Source organism: Diorhabda carinulata, chromosome 4 (genome assembly GCF_026250575.1).
Source record: "Diorhabda carinulata isolate Delta chromosome 4, icDioCari1.1, whole genome shotgun sequence".
NCBI lineage: Eukaryota > Metazoa > Arthropoda > Insecta > Coleoptera > Chrysomelidae > Diorhabda > Diorhabda carinulata.
In genome coordinates this window covers 9,205,443-9,223,757 of record NC_079463.1, presented here as the reverse complement: position 1 = coordinate 9,223,757, position 18,315 = coordinate 9,205,443, and the positions used below count along the sequence as shown (strand labels likewise).

General features: G+C 32.5%; 1 protein-coding gene across 1 annotated transcript in view; it reads left to right on the top strand.

The window, feature by feature from the left end:
• The window catches only part of LOC130893483 (uncharacterized), a 131,611-nt gene that overhangs the window by 93,794 nt on the left and 19,502 nt on the right, over positions 1-18,315 (top strand). Inside the window, exons 9-14 of the mRNA XM_057799662.1 lie at positions 1,232-1,432; positions 3,945-4,146; positions 8,541-8,755; positions 12,307-12,514; positions 13,757-13,971; positions 16,790-18,088. Coding sequence (XP_057655645.1) covers positions 1,232-1,432; positions 3,945-4,146; positions 8,541-8,755; positions 12,307-12,514; positions 13,757-13,971; positions 16,790-18,088 — 2,340 coding nt within the window. The remainder of the gene's footprint in view (positions 1-1,231; positions 1,433-3,944; positions 4,147-8,540; positions 8,756-12,306; positions 12,515-13,756; positions 13,972-16,789; positions 18,089-18,315) is intronic.

Below are 18,315 nucleotides of genomic sequence, written 5' to 3'. Positions count from 1 at the left end.
GTTACGACAACCACAAAACTATAATGCATTTTGATAAAGGTTGATTTGCCAATAAAGCTTTTGTTACAATATTTTATGCCTTTGCAATAACATTACTGTCTTCTGCAAATCTTCAATTGCTACGAAATGTTCAGCATAAAAGATTATCGCTTCCAACCAAGTTCAATTGGTGCATTCGATAATCTTTCTGTGTCAAAATGTAGTCATTTCAGCAGAAATTATTTCAAATATGAAAATAATAATGCATGAGACCGAAATGATCCGAAGTTGGGAAGAGCACTTCGAAGAGATATTAAATGTAGAAAACCGTAGTGGACGATGGGAGGAGCTTACAACCCAAGATTGGAATAATAACGGAAATAAATTGCATCCATCGAAAGAAAGAAATACTAGATAAAATACAGGGCAAAAATTCAGAATTAATCAAATATAGTGAAGCTGCTCTGAAGACGAGAATCTATGCTAATAAATAATATGGTAATGGTAACAAGAGACAACACCAGAAGCGTGAAAAATGGCAATAATTGTACCATTACACAAAAAAGAGAAAAGATGAATGCAGAAACTATAAAGATATAGCGCTACTAGATACAGTTTGCAAAATAATAGCTAAAACCATAGAAAGAAGGTTGAGAGAATATGGAAAAAACTTGTTCAGATACTAACTATGTGGATTCAGATCTGGAAGATTACTGACAAACACTAAAATAGGATATGAATATGATCTTCTAATTTATTCAGATTTCAAAAATTTCTATAAAACTCATCATATTGTCGATGAACAAATACAGCATTTAGAACGATTGTAAAATTCCAAGGAATCTGAGTTTTACCAAAATGACACTCGAACATATAAAAACGAAGATAAAGGCAAACCAAAGGCAACACAAGATTAAAACAGGACTACTGTAACGATGGAGGAAATTTAGGAGCAAGGAATACGCAGGGAAGACCTTTCTGTCGATATCAAAAACAACTCTATTAGAGCGAGAGTTTGTTATACCACTCTGATACTTTTTTATACACTACAACTTGACTGTAGTACGATCCAATATCTGGAAACGAATTCGAGACTGTATCAGTTTAAAAATTGTCAGCTTCAGTTACCTGTATATCAAAAATCATCCACAGACAACAAATCAATTAGTCACTTGTTGAATAAACTGGCTACCTGATTATTTGTTTTCTCCCTTTTACATTGCTCTATTAATGTTTTTTCTCTTTTATGTAGATTGGTTTCCGGGATGGGCACAACATGATCATTATAACAAACAACCAAACGATGACGGGCTCAGCGATCAGGATTGCATTGAAGTTCGCAGAAATTATCTACTTCCCGTTTCAACGGCTGGTCTGGCCAATACGTTTATGTGGAATGACCGAGATTGTTCCACGTCGAATCATTTTATTTGCGAGCGTTTGTTGAATAATGGTGAGTAAGAAATATTCTCACACATAATAATTATTATAAAGTATGAATATTTTCATATCTAGATTGTGAAAATTCTACACCAGAATCAAATATTAAATTTTTTTATGACTTTTCAAAGCTGAAACTACAGCTGAATAAGAGACCTTCAAATACCAATTGAGATAATTAACGATGGATGGTTTAATATCATCAGAACAATATAAACTACTCTCGTCGTCATTGTTCAAGATAATATATGCCATATGATATCATATGGCATTGTAGCTGTTAATCCCATATTACAAAAGACAACATAGAAATCCTGTTTGATCAAGTGGCAGATGACTCATCTAATTTTAATTTAATGTTAAAATCAAATCAACGTCACTTACATTATTAGTATGTTAGTGGTGAATAATAACCATTTCTCCATTGATACCAGTGAATACATTCTTTACTTAATATCTTTAAATAAAAGTTTTTCGTTGGAATCTTTCTATAACATTTAAGAAAAACTGCAAACCGACATATTTCAATTTCGACCCAAAACATTCGTAGTTTTTGAAATATTTTTATTTAATAAGAAGTTCATGAATACACGAATCATTCCTGCTTTTAATATCTTTGGACGGTTCTCTGTTCATTTCTTTCAGAAGACATCATACACACCTAGGAATTTTTGATGCTCTGGACAAAAAGGTACAGACAGAATTTCTGCAGTTTAGGCTTTTACGGTGATGATATCATTGAACATTTGTACCCTTCTGCCCCTCCAAACTCCAAAAATCGGGCCATTGAAAGAAAGTCTACTACATAATGCATTTAAAAATGTCAAGTTGACGGTGTCGATTTGAAAAACTTTACAATAACAAGACAATAATTGAAGAGAGCTCCAAATCGCGCTTATCCCCTACTATAGCTAAACCGAAACCTGGGTTTGGTTCATCAAATGAAGAATACACAAGAAACACCCAGAATATTTTATTACTACTACAGGTGTGAACAAAGGAGTGATAACTGAATTTATGTTGGTATTTGGAATTCTTTGTCCTGTGACAAGCTTGTGAATGTTGAGACATTTGGAGTTTTATTAAAGCACATATTCCAGAAGTTGCGAAATAATTATTCCTTCATATTATTCCAGTTGGGATGAAGAGCTTTGGAAATTGCGAATAAAGATATCAGAAAATATAGATTGGATAACACGCGGAAGAACAGTATGACCAATTTTTAAACCTTTTAATAACTGCAAGCAGGAAAGCCAGTTACTCAAATTCACAACAACAAAGAATAAATTTGAAATATCTTGAACGATAATAAATATTATTTGGATTCACTTCAATTTAATTTTTTAACTCACGAATTTATCCTCATCTACATCACCTGGTAAGAGTTTGTCAACTTGACTCTAAAAAGATCTTTATCATGTTATTTTTTTTAGTTATAAACTGATAATTTTCTTTGGAAACACGTCAAGAATGACTTTTATCTACTTCGACTGCACTGTGTGCTGTGTTATTCAGTTTAACTAAACGAGGTGTACAGACTATCAAAGTGCTTTTAGTACCAAATAACGAAGAACATATATGGTTTATCCAGAGTCCGGCAGATTTTATTTTTACAAGTATTGGTCTACATTAGTGGACTTCTCAAGAGCCACCAATTAAGCATTAGACATTATTATCAGCGTACTATGCTGATAACTGGAATCAATGGAAACTTGGCATCTTTATTAAGGAGTTCTAAATACTAAATCGTTTAGGAAAAAAGGAAACATTGGACAACTTCAATTGAAAAGGAAAAGGTTCACTTAGCTCGTAATCCAGAGAGAAATAACTCGCAATGCTCACTCTATCCCAATTCACAGATTTTCAACTTATCCGTGCTTTATATTCTGACTATGGTACTCAACTATAGCCAGCATCTTCAGGTTGCAGCTCTTGGTACCCCTCAATTGTCACTTCTGATCTTTGAAATCTACGAAGTTTGCATGATTATGTAACATCTTAACATACTTTGCATGTTCAATATGTGTATCGGCTATACCTTAATACACTTGTAGAATTTTCATTAGAAGAAATAGTAGTAAAAAAACATATTTGAGGCTATAAAAACTGTATCAATTTCTTCCACATGAAAAATTTGAATTATGTCGGAAGACATAAAACTTCATTCATTGAACTTATAATTGATCTAAGAGATTAATGTTGTAGTAAGTTGAGTCACCGTGGACCCAACTTAAATCACTATAATAGTGCAACAAATGTAAATAATATTTTGATTCAAATACAAATTTTCGTAATATAAGATTATTAAAGTGATACTGATCTCGAAAAATCATAATAAATTTATACTCATCCCATGAATAGAACAAATCATGCTTCCAGAATCTATCACAATATTTTTTTTAATTTAAATCGAAAACTTTGACGAAATTAAATTAACCCAAACATAGTTATGAATATGAAACATTACACGGACATCCTCAGATATTAATGAACTTGCCATTATTGTCTATTTCTTTTCTTTTCAGAGCCTCTTAAGGAAAATGTCGTGTTGCATAATTGTAACAAAACTGTCATACTCTCTAGAGATCAACCCAGAATTTCGGTTTCAAGTCCTGGATTCCCGAGGCAATATCCAGATAATGCTAATTGTTTTACCAAAATAATTGCGTCAACAGGCTACAAGATCATTTTGGATTTTGAAGAACTAGTGCTGGAAGATGAGAAATCGTAAGTCACTATTTGAATTTGAATGAATTGTCGTTTGAATTGATTCGAGTCTGTCATATGGAAGAATCTTAATAGTATGAATATTATGATTTTATGAAAAACCAGCAATCCCTGTGTTGGATGGAAAAATGGTACTGCTACCGTTTTTAATAAGTCAATACCAATATGGTATACTTTTTCTATTGTTTTGGTAGTGAGATCCAGTTTTTAAATCTCATCTACAAAAATGAATTCAACTTTTAGAAAAAAGGGTTCACGTTAATTAACAAAGAAAAAATTGATAACACTGCTTTATTTGGGAGAAAAACATGAAATTTTCATCATTTTTCGTTATATTAAAATAATTAGTTGCCGATTAGTTTTTTAATTTCAGATAATATGCAATATTTGGAACGAATCAATACGCTTCATTCGTAATAATATATGCAAATGTTATTTATCATCGTAGTTATATTTAAACGTGTATTCTATCCTTCAGGTCAATTTTGAATGATACTATGATACTAATTATTGAATAGATCTTATAATATGGACTGAGGACTATAAAAAGTATCAACGAGACAGCTATTATTTTTAGCGATTTTTAACTTTAAATATTTATTTTTTCAATTTCAAATTAAGTAAAATAAAGGTTTAATAGTATAGGCGCTGGGAAATTATTTAATGTCAATATGATTTTAAAAAAACAGAATCTGAGGAGAATGATTTGTTACTTGAGGTTTTCGATAATTTATAAAAAAAGAATTTAGAAAAATGTTAAATTCCTGCTAAGAGATATTTGGTTTAAACAAGTTGACACACCTCTTCTCGGGACCTAACCCTAATTTTCTCATAGCTCTGTAGCAGATGGATACATAGAAGGGAAACTAGTGAGTGACCGATGTGATACTCAGATCTTAATCTTATTTATATATTTGGGGACAAAAATAACTTTTATGGGATTACACTAGCAAACGTTCATGATAAAAATGAGTGTATTTTAATTTGACCTCAAATCATAATGTAGAAAACAGATTCATAACACATTTAGGTTATTTTAATTTAGTTGATAAACAATATTAAACAATATTGAGAGTAATTTCTTAATTGAAACAATTGAATTCAAATATTCAATTACTTATTTTTTGTAACTTTTTTCATCTTTCAATATGATTGAATTGGGATACCCTGTACAAATTATCATTGTAAGTGAAACATCGCAAATTGAAATTATAATCTGCGAGTCCCATTGAATTTAATCCCAATTACATACACTCTGTTAAAAAATCATGAGAATTGTTTCAATAATTCCATTGAACATGACATTTTTGTGAAAGCTGAAATTTTTCTAATTACTTTCATAGATCTTTCAATTCGAATTCACTGAAATATGAAATGCAAATGACAATGATCTAATAACGGACGTTTGAGCGTTTTTGAGCATTGGAAAATAGAACGTCGAGGATGGTCAATTGTTGCATAATGCAATTTTTAGATTTATAAACAAATTTATGTTTGAATAAGTGGAAAACATGCTTGATAGATAATCAAACCCTAAATTAAAAAACAATTTTTAACAGCAAAAAATAAAAAATACCGACAAAAAATAAAAAGCGTGGGGTTATCAAGTTGATTATTATTATTCATAACTATTATACAGTTCTGGGAAGATCTATCAATTGTTTGAACCATTCTCTAAAAACAACAATGTTCATGTCCTCATGGGAGCCACCGAAACAAGATTCAATAGTCAATAAACCACTTTCAACAAAACCGTTTGGGCTGGTTTACTATTATCAGTCTGCTCCCCTTACCTGTTGGTTCCATCTTGCCAAAATTTATTTGGTGTATGTCCTCATTGTAAAGTAGAAATGTAAAATGTATTTCATACTCTGTATAAGCATATTAATTGACTGTTGGAGTGGCTACCGGAATCAGAATAGAAAAATTGTATCGTGTACAAAAGTATTTAGGTTCACAGTGAGTGTATACATTTCCAACACGACATGTTCCACTACTTGAGGAACTGATGGTGCATGTATTCTCTTAAAATGAAGTTGGAGTAGGATAAGTTGTTTCTGACATGCTATTTATTGTTGTTTACAACTACTCGATAATGACCACAAATATGTTATTTCCTGAAATTATCAAAAGATCATTTCTGCGAAAAACAACGATGTACATTCATAGTAGCATTCTTCAAGCTTCCGGGTTTCAATGGCTATAGTTGTATCGACTTTTATATCTAGAAGTAACAAAAGTCAATATAAAAAAAATCTCAAATAGTATATGAAATTAGTTCGCAGTGCTTTTTTGATCGATTGATCTTCATAAGATGTGGTTTCACCGAGTTACTTGATGATTATTGACGTTTCGAAACTTGAAATTCAATAATATCTACATCAGAATTTATAGAGCAATATATAGATAGCAACAGCTACGCTATGCTATCAAAATAATTCCTCATTATTATTGAACTTAAATTGAAAACATACAGTGTGTCTACTTAAGTTGGAATCATATGGAAAACTGTTTTATTAGTGGTTTTATGAAAAAAAGTTATTCTTGTTAAAAAGTTCTGCATGGTTCAAAAGTTGAAACGTAACCATCAGATATCAATTTTTTAAAGCAGTATACGAGGTTTATCAAAAAATTTGAATTTTGTGCTAAAGTAATGTATCTTTGTTTTTTACAATTCAGAAAAATGTTATAGAATAAAGTCGTTTTGAATTTAAAGCTATATTCAAATATGCAATTACAGCTATTTATTGTGAAAATTCAGGTTTAGTGATTATTTATTACTTTCAACTAAAAATAATCAGGCAATTTAATAAAAAATAAAAAAAAATAATGGGTCCAATGGCGTGAAAAATAGGGGGATAAAAGTGACAACCCCTGACAGCGCGCCATTGGTTAAATTTTTTTAAAGTTTGTTTATATCAAAATATTACTTTATTAAGGAATATATTTGTCACCAAATTTAAAAAAAAAATTTAATGGCGTTTTGGAAGTATGGCACATTTTTTATTCTGATTTAAAATTTTGAACACCCTATATCTCAGCAGCAAGGCCCCGTAAGGGTTCGCATTCCTATATCAAAATAAATCATTTATTGAGATCTCTCTGTGGTAGAGCGTTGTCGATCGAATATAAAAACACCTTGTATATCTATTTGCTTAAAAAAAACCGCCATTCTATGAACTCAACTCTATTACAAAATACAAAATTTCAAAGGAACGAGTAACGACACGATTGATAGATAAACTAATTGAAGTCCCTAAATCGTTAGCGGTAAATCAGCATCCTGAATCCTGAATAGGTTCGTAATCAAGCATATGCATTATAGCGATCCTAAATTTCTCACCAACTGATTCATTATCGATTCTAAATCGACTCGCGAACAAAGCTGCCACAAACGAGTCTCTGTGATTAGCTGTGATGGCGTCATGGCAATAGAAATCAGAGAAAGAATAATAAAGGAATAGAAACACATAGAGGGTAACACAGGCTTCACGCAGCGGCAGGCATAAAATTTTATCCGCGTATTTTTGTTATTTCGGCTTGTGGAAACCGTCAGATTTTATATTTTTCGTTATACTTGAAGTATTTCCTTCAAAATAAAAAAATATATCCCCGAGAACGTTGAGATGACGTTTTTTTTACAAATTTGTAGCCCTCCTTTTTCTTTGTCACTTTCAAATTGTCAGATTAGTGAGATATACACCTTTTAGCATCTAATTAACTCACCCTGTCTTAATGTGACGCGCTTCAGAATTTCTGATGATCATTTTTTTTAATATTCTGATATTTTATGCTTGACCGGCAATCTTATGTACGAGACTCATAATTGATGGAGGTACTTAATTGGGTACGAGGTATCCCCCCCTACATAAATCTTACGCGTTTCAGTTAATACCGGAATCTGTTCTTGGGCACTTGGAAAAGTGATTGCCATTTGCTAGAATTTTTCATATTAAACGTATTTCTGAATAAAAATGTTAGAAGTAACTTAACAGTTCAATAATACTAGAATGAAACTTACCCCACTTAACTCTAATATAATCCCACATATTTTATAATTATTCTCTTGAATTTGTATTCGATAACAGTGATCAAAATATTTTGATAAAGACCAAATAGGTCGAAATGTCAATTTTAGCACGTTTCTGAAACTAACACTCAAACAAAAGAGAACTAAAATCAAAACGATTGATCAAGAAAAACATCAAATATTATGTGAAGTAAAAAGTTGAAGAAATTGATCCATATACTTTCATATATACTAAAAGGTGGTACAGTATTGAAAACTATTAGTTGCTACTATAATTATTTTAATAATTAATTTGTGAAAAGTACATTCTCATCAATGATTAATTTTTGTTATCAGCTCTCTAATGATTGACCCTATATTTCAGATGTAGCTACGATTTTCTTCAAATACTTGAAGCTGAAAATGACACATCATCTCCAGATAATAGTTCGACTTCAAGCAATCGTCTGTGTGGTGATTGGAGCTCCAAACTAAAATTGTTAAGATACGTAAGCAAATCCTCCAGTCTCAAATTGAGGTTTAGTTCCGATTATTCACATCATTTCGGAGGATTCAAAATCCGTATTTCAATGGAGAATGGTAAAATATCTTTTCATCATGCTCTAAATTGTAAATTATCTCAAATTATTCATCTTAAAAATATTCATTCTTAAGGACAAAATAATTATAATTAAATTGGATACGAAAGACATCAGCGTTGGCGCTAGGCCACACGTGGACGTTGGCAATACCAGGTTTACGAGGACTATTTTATTTCCTAGTAAAAAAACATGTAAAATTACATTGACTGCATTTATTCAAGCGTGAGCACATGGCTTCCACATATCATAGTGGGCTATAATATAGGTTTTTTGACAGATTAACCCTGTTAAAAAAATTTGTGTTAACACTGTCATTTGTATGGGAATAAACTTAAAAAACTAAACGACGATAATGACGTTGATCGTCTATCATTGAGTTTTTAGTTCAAACACAAAGTTTTCAATTGCGTTTTTTTTTAGAACTAGACTAGGTCAAGTTTTTTGTTAGGCCTCTTCAGGCGCAGCCGAACGATCAACTTCTACTCTATCTTGGCTAGTGGTTTCATCTTCAAAGCGCTCTAAAGTACTCAAAACTCGGAACTGTGGAAAAGACATAGTAGCTCTGTAAATAGAGAATTCTATAACCGGTGATCAAAGTTCTTCCAATTTTCTTTTTGAATCTTTATGCACACCAGCCAAATATAAAAGCCCTATATAAGTAATAATTTCCTTTTTACATATATTTCTATAATACGACTGTTTTATAATGTTATATACTATCTATCTCTTCCTTGGTCATTAGGGCTATTTTTTATCATAACATCATCCATAAGAACCTTGAAAGCATCTTCAGGTAGCCTAACATCTTTAGCATCTTTAGGATCAGGAAAATGTATCACAAGCTTCCTTTCTTCAACCATACCACGACGTTCTGGTGCCTTTTTGTTCCTTTTTTTATTCAAATGCCTATTTCGTTGGCCCACATAATTTTCATACACTAGCATTCAATTTATCATCAAATTCGTCATCAAATTTATCGTCTACAACAGGGGTCTCCAAACTACGGCTCGCGGGCCAGATCCGGCCCGCCAGTTCCATCAATCTGGCCCGCGACAGCTTAAGACTAATGTGTTACTATGTACTATGTATGTACTGTGATAAGTTGAATGGAATAGAATGAAAACACAGAGTGATAATTACTTTATTTAATTGCAAGTTAAAACTTTGATGATGTAGAAAATTCAACTAAAATATCTAAGCTTAAGCATATTTATAACTAACAAACAACAAATATGAAATTAAACCCGATTAATGGAAGAAAAACAAAAAAACACTAATGAGATTTATGGAATTGTGATTTTTCACCGACTATTGTTTTGGTCCTTGGGATGTACCGAAAAAAATTATCCTGGCCCGAAGGCTTCAAAGTTTGGAGACCCCTGGTCTACAATAACGAAATCGGGGTCGGCATCAATGTCATCACCAAATAGGTTTCTTGAACTATCGTGAATTGGGCGCCATTACTTTGATGAATACAATGAATCTCACATATAAACAAAAAATTCGCGCAGGAAGATGAAACACTCAGGTCCAGCAGACTCCAAAAGAGGTTGTTTACAGAAAGTAGCAGACTGAATGATGGCGGAAATAGTTTGAACACTTCACAGGAGCACCATATGTGTTTAGATAGGAACGAAAACTCCCTAAAAACTATTTTTATTGAAGAAGGCCTTTGTAAATGACTGTTGGAGTCTGTCATTTTCATTCCATTTTTAGAAAAATCTTCATAATAATACACTTATAAGATTGTCATACAGAAACCAAGCGTCAAAATGGCTGAAATTTTAGTGAAAATATTTTAAGATATGGGTTAAGCATTTCTCAGTTTATATTGATGAGTGCTGACATCCTCAAGTCGAAGTCGGAAACTTATACGCCTGATATTTGAGCGTGGTGTCGATCTCTTTCTAAAATAGTGAACCACTGCTCCATTTCCACGCCAAGGTAATGCCACATAAAAATATTGGTGATTTTTTTCACAAATCCTCTAGGGTTTTTGCAATAGTGTATGAAAATTACCGATTATTTGTGAATGAAATGATTTTTTTTCAACTATAAAAACTTGTTTTTAGTTTATGTGAAAATATGAAAAAAAAACCGTTGCACGTTATGAAAACATAACGTTTCATGGAAAATATTTTGATACACGAGTCCAATTTATTTGGATACTACTCCAATTAATTGACAACTAATATCATGTGAGATTAAATATTTTATCAAATAGCAAACATCAGAAGAAATATAATTTATTCAAATTACGAGAATTACGATGGAAAATATAATTATAGTAATTAAAATTTCCTTTGAAGTAGCAGACATGATGGTTAATTTAGTGACGAGCGAGAGCTTTTTTGGACTGGGGACTATCGTGAGGAATTGATGGTTCTGATTCATCTCATTTGAAAGGTGTCACTGACTCATTGACTTGGTATTTAAGTGACCTCTTAGTTCGAAAACCGTTGCTCTCTAAAAGCTGTCTATAAAAGTTTTGAGACGCATGCTACTCGTCAGCTTTGTTTCGTCAACTTGAGTTTTTTGTTGAGGAGTCCATTATAAGGCATTAACCCAACCAATATAAAAGCTAATCCTAATTATACTCTAGGTGAGACTGCTCCTTCATTATTAACAATAAAATATTGGGTTGCAGAGTTTAAACAAGGCCGTCGGATCTGCGAAGACCAGCATCGCAGTGGTCGACTCCAGAAATGTTGAAAAAAAATCCACAAAGCGGTACTGGAAAGTGCGCGAACTAGTAGACATAGTAGGCATTTCAAAAGTTTGGTACATCGCATATTAACTGAAAATTTGGACTTGAGAAAGCTGTGCGCAAGGTTGGCAACGTTTCAAACAAATGAAGCCAAATTTTTGCGCCGTTTCATAATCATGGATGAAACGTTGGTCCATCACTTCGCACCTGAAACAGAAGAACAATCTAAACAATGGACTGAAAAGGGATAACCGGCTTCAAAGAAGGCAAAAATTGTTCCATCCGCAGGCAAGGTCATTCTTATTATAAAAAGGGTATCGAACTCATTAAAGATCTCTGGCAAAGTGTATGGAGCTAAAAGGAGATTACGTTGAAAAATAAATATATTTTTTTCCAAAATTTTTGTTTTTTCTTTATGGGACCAGGTACTTATAAAATATATCTTCACATTCTTTCTATCTATTTTCTAAATTGTAGTTTCTGAAATGTCATGAATTTAATATTTTTTGCGTTTCTCTTTATGAAGGGAGCACAAAGAATACAGTTCTTTTCTCACAGCACCAGAATGGAAGTTAAATTTCTACAAATTTAGCCAATTCACAAAGTTTTTTAATATTGTATGATTACAACCTATCTTTAAGCCCCTTGATTTTGTGACAAAACTTTGGCGACATACATTATCTTCCAGTGTTCAATAATAGAATAATAGATTAGTCAAAACACATCATCCAAACACATTTGATTGACTTCTGGTTATGAAAGTCTAGATGGCACTGGCTCGTCTCCCAAATGAACTAAATTAATAGTTTTAAATAAAAATTAGTGACACTTCGTTTTATTAGCTTTTCAGTGTGCAGATGACCGTTTCTCTATGTTCAACAATTCCTGCTACCTCATTGTCAGTTATCCCGAAGTAACTTGGAATACGTCGCAACAAATATGTCAAGGAATGAAGGCGAATTTAGCATCGGTGTTAAGTTCTGAAGAGGAACGTTTTATCATTTCTAGTATACGTAAAACACCTGAATATCGTACAAGTGCAATATATTGGTGAGTTAAATATACAAAAATTTGATTATATCACTAATATGGACCCAAAATTTCGTTAGCAGACAAAATAGACTAGGTTACAACTTTGTGTAAATGTTACGCACTGCTTTATTAACTTCTTTATATTTTTTTAGGTATTTTTCATACCCCACATGTCTCTTTGGCAGCCCCAAGAATACAATTTCCAAATCTCTTCCATTTTCCTTCTACTTCCTCTATCGACTCTTTTTTATTCGGATGATAATTTGATATTGCTTGATATTTAGTTTGGTATTTCACTTCTAGTTTATAGCGTTTTATTTTTTTTGTTATTATTTTTTTTTTAACTTGTGGTTTTGTTAGTTCTAATATTTTTTTGGTAAATCTTTAAATATTAAATTGATGAAGAAGCAATGCGAATAACTCTAGAAGTCCCGAACAAATATTTAGAGATTGGTGGCACCTATACCCAAAATTTGCAAAATGTCTGTTTCTATATAATATATCACTGAGTAATCCTTTAATTAGCAAATCTCTGGGGTTGTGTTTATCGATCTAAGTAAACTGAATGATAAATTTGATGCTTTCTTAATGTTCATGTTAGGATCTGAGTGTATTAAACAGGAAAAATTGGGAAATCCGATTGTATAGATCGGCAAGTCGGCGGTTTTGTGTTTGTTTATAGGGATCTTAGAGAATTTATGGAGTAACTAGTTTGAAAGCTAAGCTCGAGAGAGATTGATTACCATTTAACTACGTAAATAAGACTCAAGTACATTCTTTTCTTTTATATCGAGCATAACATTATTTTTGTGGATAATTCATTATCAAGCATACAGGAGAGTTGTGAGAAGTGTTTCTCTTAAGAGTGATTTGTTAACGGAATGAACCGTAGTCTATTTATGATCGAATGAGTGTTTGGTACAATATAAGTACTTATTAAGAGGCAATCTGCTTACAATTTCTAATTTATTCGCCCCTATGCTGTACTTTCATGATGTTATTAATTTAATTTTAATGAAAAACTAAAATTAGATTTTTCTCTGCCTAACGCGATAGCGGCAGTGATGCTGAGATTATTAGACACCAAGATATACTAATTACTACTAGTAATTACTAATAGTTTGGGTTAGGTTTGAGCAAAATTGCTTATTGATCTTCGCCGTCGAGACATAATAACAGAAAAATATCTTATTTTTAGAATTATCTCGTTTTTATTCTGTATACTTATAACTTATTCATACAAAAATGTCTGTTTATTAGGTTAGGTGCTACTTCTACCTCATCGTCTGATTTTGAATGGATTGATGATTCTCCTATGACTTACACGTCGTGGCTTCCCGGTTTGGCGCCTACCGATAACGACTTACTTAGACACGTGGAGGAAATGACCTGTCTAAGCATACAGTGGACGCCTTTACCCGGTCCAACGTTACAAAGCGGGCTCTACTGGAAAGTACATCGATGCGAAGCTTTAGGTTTGTTAAACCTTGTTTTTGTCTATTGTAAGTTTTACATCATTTTAAATTTCGATTTAGTTATGATAAGTACATAAAATTCTTCTTGCGTCCACTGCAACCTCTTAATTTTATTTTGCCGTCTTACAAGAGGTTTCTTTACTGACGCCCTTCCAAAAAGGCCAACCTCTCTTAATTTCCTTTTCATTGTAGAAGTACTTAAAGACAAATCCCTAGATTCATTAGTCTGAGCTGCTATCTCTAGGCCCGTGAGTCGCCGATCACGTTTAGTGATCGATACAATACGTTTATCTTCGGGGGTTGTGGTTTTCCGAGGCCTACCTGAACGTTTTCCATCGCCAAAGCTCCTGGTAGATGCATATTTTTTCACGTTTTAGTCCACAGTACTACGTTGAGGTATTTTTATTCGGCAGCAATGGTACGGTTACTTTTGCCTCACGAGTTTTAACTGTGTTTTACCCACTAGAACTCATTTTGCAAGAACAAAAATAATTCGTATACTTACCTCACAAAAAAATTTCTTGGACCGTAAAGTATAAACCGCAGCAGGTCCTTGCGTCTTACAGGGCTAACTAGGACTAAACTACAATTATGAACATCGAATAAATTACACTATTATTTTTTCTTTGTAAGATTGTAAGACAATACTCGTATTAGAAAGAGAAATTTGTTAAGGTATAATATTTTGAAATTTATTGCATGGATTATGGAGTGGACTAAAGCTTGTAACCGGTAGTGTAATATTAAATATTTATATTCCTTAATAATTTAAGTATGAAACGATTTAAAATCTTTATAGACTCGTTAATAACCTAGCTATTATTCTACGTAACGCGAGCGTCATGACATATTGCTAACAATTGCTTTTTTATTAATTATGCATGTCTCTGGACCTAATTCTAAATTCAGCGCGGACGAAGTAGCGGGTAAAAGTTAGTTGGGAAATAAGGCTGATGTCATGATATAGACATTATTCATCCCTTTTTTTTCATTTTGAGCCTCATCCCCAACTCTTTTGTATTCAGTAAAAGTGCATACCTATTAATCCATGAATAATATATCAAAGATTTCTAAGAGAAAGCATATTTTTACTCTATGAGGGATTTGAATTGGATACATTCCAAATCGAGGGTTTGGCAAGATGCACTGATTTTATCTTGAATTATACATTTTGTTAAATCGTAAAAGGTTTGGAATGAAACATCTACAACTTTCTATTTGAAAAAATGTCATACTTGTACTAGTAACCTATTTAAGAGATAATTCACAAGTTGAAGCTTCAAGATTTCTTTTAGAGCTTTGAAGTGCCAATTTGTTCAGAATATATCCGTTGTTTAACATTACCATCGCTTTTTTAGTGATGTTTGAAACAAATTTTGATTCAATATCAATCGTTTTGACAAATAACACAGGTCAACTTGAATTTTGACAAAAATTCGTCAAATATGTTTCTCGGATAAATAATAGTAGGTAATAGTGGTAGAATAGTGAATGTGAAATTTGTCATCAATATTGGTATATTAGATTAAAATAATATTCTTCACATCTTTTATCGTTTCTAAGGTTTATCCATTTTAAATACAACACGCTGTACAATACACTACAAGTCAAAAGTTTTTGCCCGCCCTAAAGCTTGCTTTATGATACATGACAAATAATTACGATTGATTTTTATATTCTAAAAAATATATAGGTATATATATATATATATATATATATATATATATATATATATATATATATATATATATATATATTTGTCTCAGCAATGTAGCTGCCTTTTGCTTTTCTTATTTCTGTGCATAATTTTCGCATTCTCTATAACAATTTAGACAAATAATCATCCTATTTGGTTATTTCAGATGTAAAGTGGAAGTGGGGCTCTGCTTTCTGACTTCCTGTCCAATTTATCCCAAAACGTGTCGATCGGTTTGATGTCGAGCAATATCCGTCCTTTCCAATTCTTCCAAATACTCTTTGTATAGCTTTGAGAAATGCTTGAGATCAATGCCGATCAGGTGCTGACCAGAACGTATCCCTATAATTTTTATCGGGTCTCTAATCGTTCTTCCTTCAAAACATTCCCAAATCATCACTGAGCCTCCGCCTGTTCTTTCTTTCACCTGCGCACGATTTCTTAACCGTTAGAACCACAAATCTCAAAAATTTGACTCGTCAATTCATAAAACTCTCTCCTACTCTTCATGTATCCACATTCAATGTTTTTGAGCCCACTGTAACCTCTTAATTTTATTTTGACGTCTTAAAAGACTTTACTGCCACCCTGTAGAAATACTCAAAGGCAGATCCCTAGATTCATTGACCTGGGCTAGTATATCTAGGCGTGATCACGTTTACTGATCAATACAATACTTTTATCCTCAGTGTTTGTAGTTTTTCGATGGCACCCTGAACGTTTTCTATCTGAAAAGCTCATGGTGGGTGCATTTTTTTACGTTGCATAGACTTGTTATAATTGTACGATAGTCACGATAGTTTCTTGGTTTTAGCCATTTTAAAATTTACCAGTCTGAATTTGCGAGAAAATATAAATCGTAGCACGTTTTTGCGTCTTACAGTGCTAACTGGAACTAAACTACAATCATGTACACCGGTATTTTCAGGTTCAAACTTGTGTCGTACGTACTTACACTATGATTTTTGGTTTCTAAGACACCGTTTGGATCTGCGCTTGATAATATGAAATTTGTTAAAAGTGTAATATTCAGAAATTTAATGGATTGATTATAGGGTGAGCAGAAACTTTTGACCGATAGTATAATATATAAATATTTCAACATTCGTTTCTGTTTAATAGGTGGCTATATATGTAAAAAGCAGCATCAAGTTTTGAACGCAGCAACAAATTACAACCAGACAATTAACGGAACGGAGGGATCAATTACATCTCCAAACTACCCCAATAACTACTACCATAATTTAGATTTGTTTATCAGGATATCGGGACCCGACAAAACACGGATAGTTATAAAATTCATTCATATTCATATAGAAAGCCAATTGGAATGTTTATATGATTACATCGAATTGAAATCTGTTTATAAACATAATCAAAATTCTTCAAATGATATTTTTCGACTTTGTGGAAATCACGAGAGAGATATGGATCGATTTAATTTTGTTTCAGAGACAAACGAAGTAGATATTAAATTTCATACTGATTATTCCATCTCTGACAGGGGATTTTCTTTAATTTGGTATACGGTAGATGTATCAGCTTGCCCATTGCAAACTTTAACTGCCACAGAAGGTACGTTAACAACTCCAAACTATCCAGATTTTCTTCTAGCACACTTAGATTGCACAGTAACCATTTTGGCTCCAACCGGTAAGAGAATCTGGCTAGAATTTTTCACTGGAGAAGGTGGAGTGCTGGAAATTGTCAGCCAGTCGGAAGACTTCAATGTGGAAATCATGTTGGGTCAACGTTTATCCGTACATCGTCTATTTGAAACGAGTACTCTATTAACAGAAGGTAGCTTTGTATCAAAGAAAGAAAAAATGAAAATTAAACTACACACTGGTCACCATCCTCTCGGATCTGGCTTTCGAGCTTCTTATAGAATAATTAGCGCAGTTAAAGAAGAGAAAACCATTACATTGGGAAATTATACATCTGGATTAGTGTTTCATCTTAATTACCCTGATAGACCTCCATCAAACACCGACTTCACACAAAATTTCATAGCTCCTTTGGGTAGTATTATTTTATTGGAACTGTATAACGTGAAACTAGTCGACGCAGAATGCATTGATCGAACAAGCTTCTTAGAAATTTTCGATAATTATTCTGATATAAATGGGACAACTTGGAGATTGTGTTACGATCCTCAAATAGATGGATCTCCGATACCAACTTCCCCAATATATATTTCATCATATCTAAATACCATTCATTTGAGACAAGTACATGGACCCCACGGAATTCCTCTAAACGGAACTCTGAAAGTACAATTCGATGCTAACTACAAGACTAAATTAATTAATTACAAAGATAGAGAGGTGGAATCATGTAATCCAAATCCTTGTGAGAATGGAGGGAAATGTATTGCTAAGAATTCTACAAAATTTTGTCAGTGTACGGGATATTACACAGGTAAGTATATCAAATTTTCTTATTTTAACTCAAAGTATTGGTAAAAATATCAATTGATAAAACCTCAACTATTATTCTGATAATACGCGGAAAGAGATATAAATAGTAGAATCTTTCATTCTAAAAATCATGTTAATCATGTCAAGACGAAAAGTTCTTATAAACATGAGCTCTGACTGAAAGTGAAATTTCCTGGTGACACTACTAGAAGTAATACTAAAGAGTTT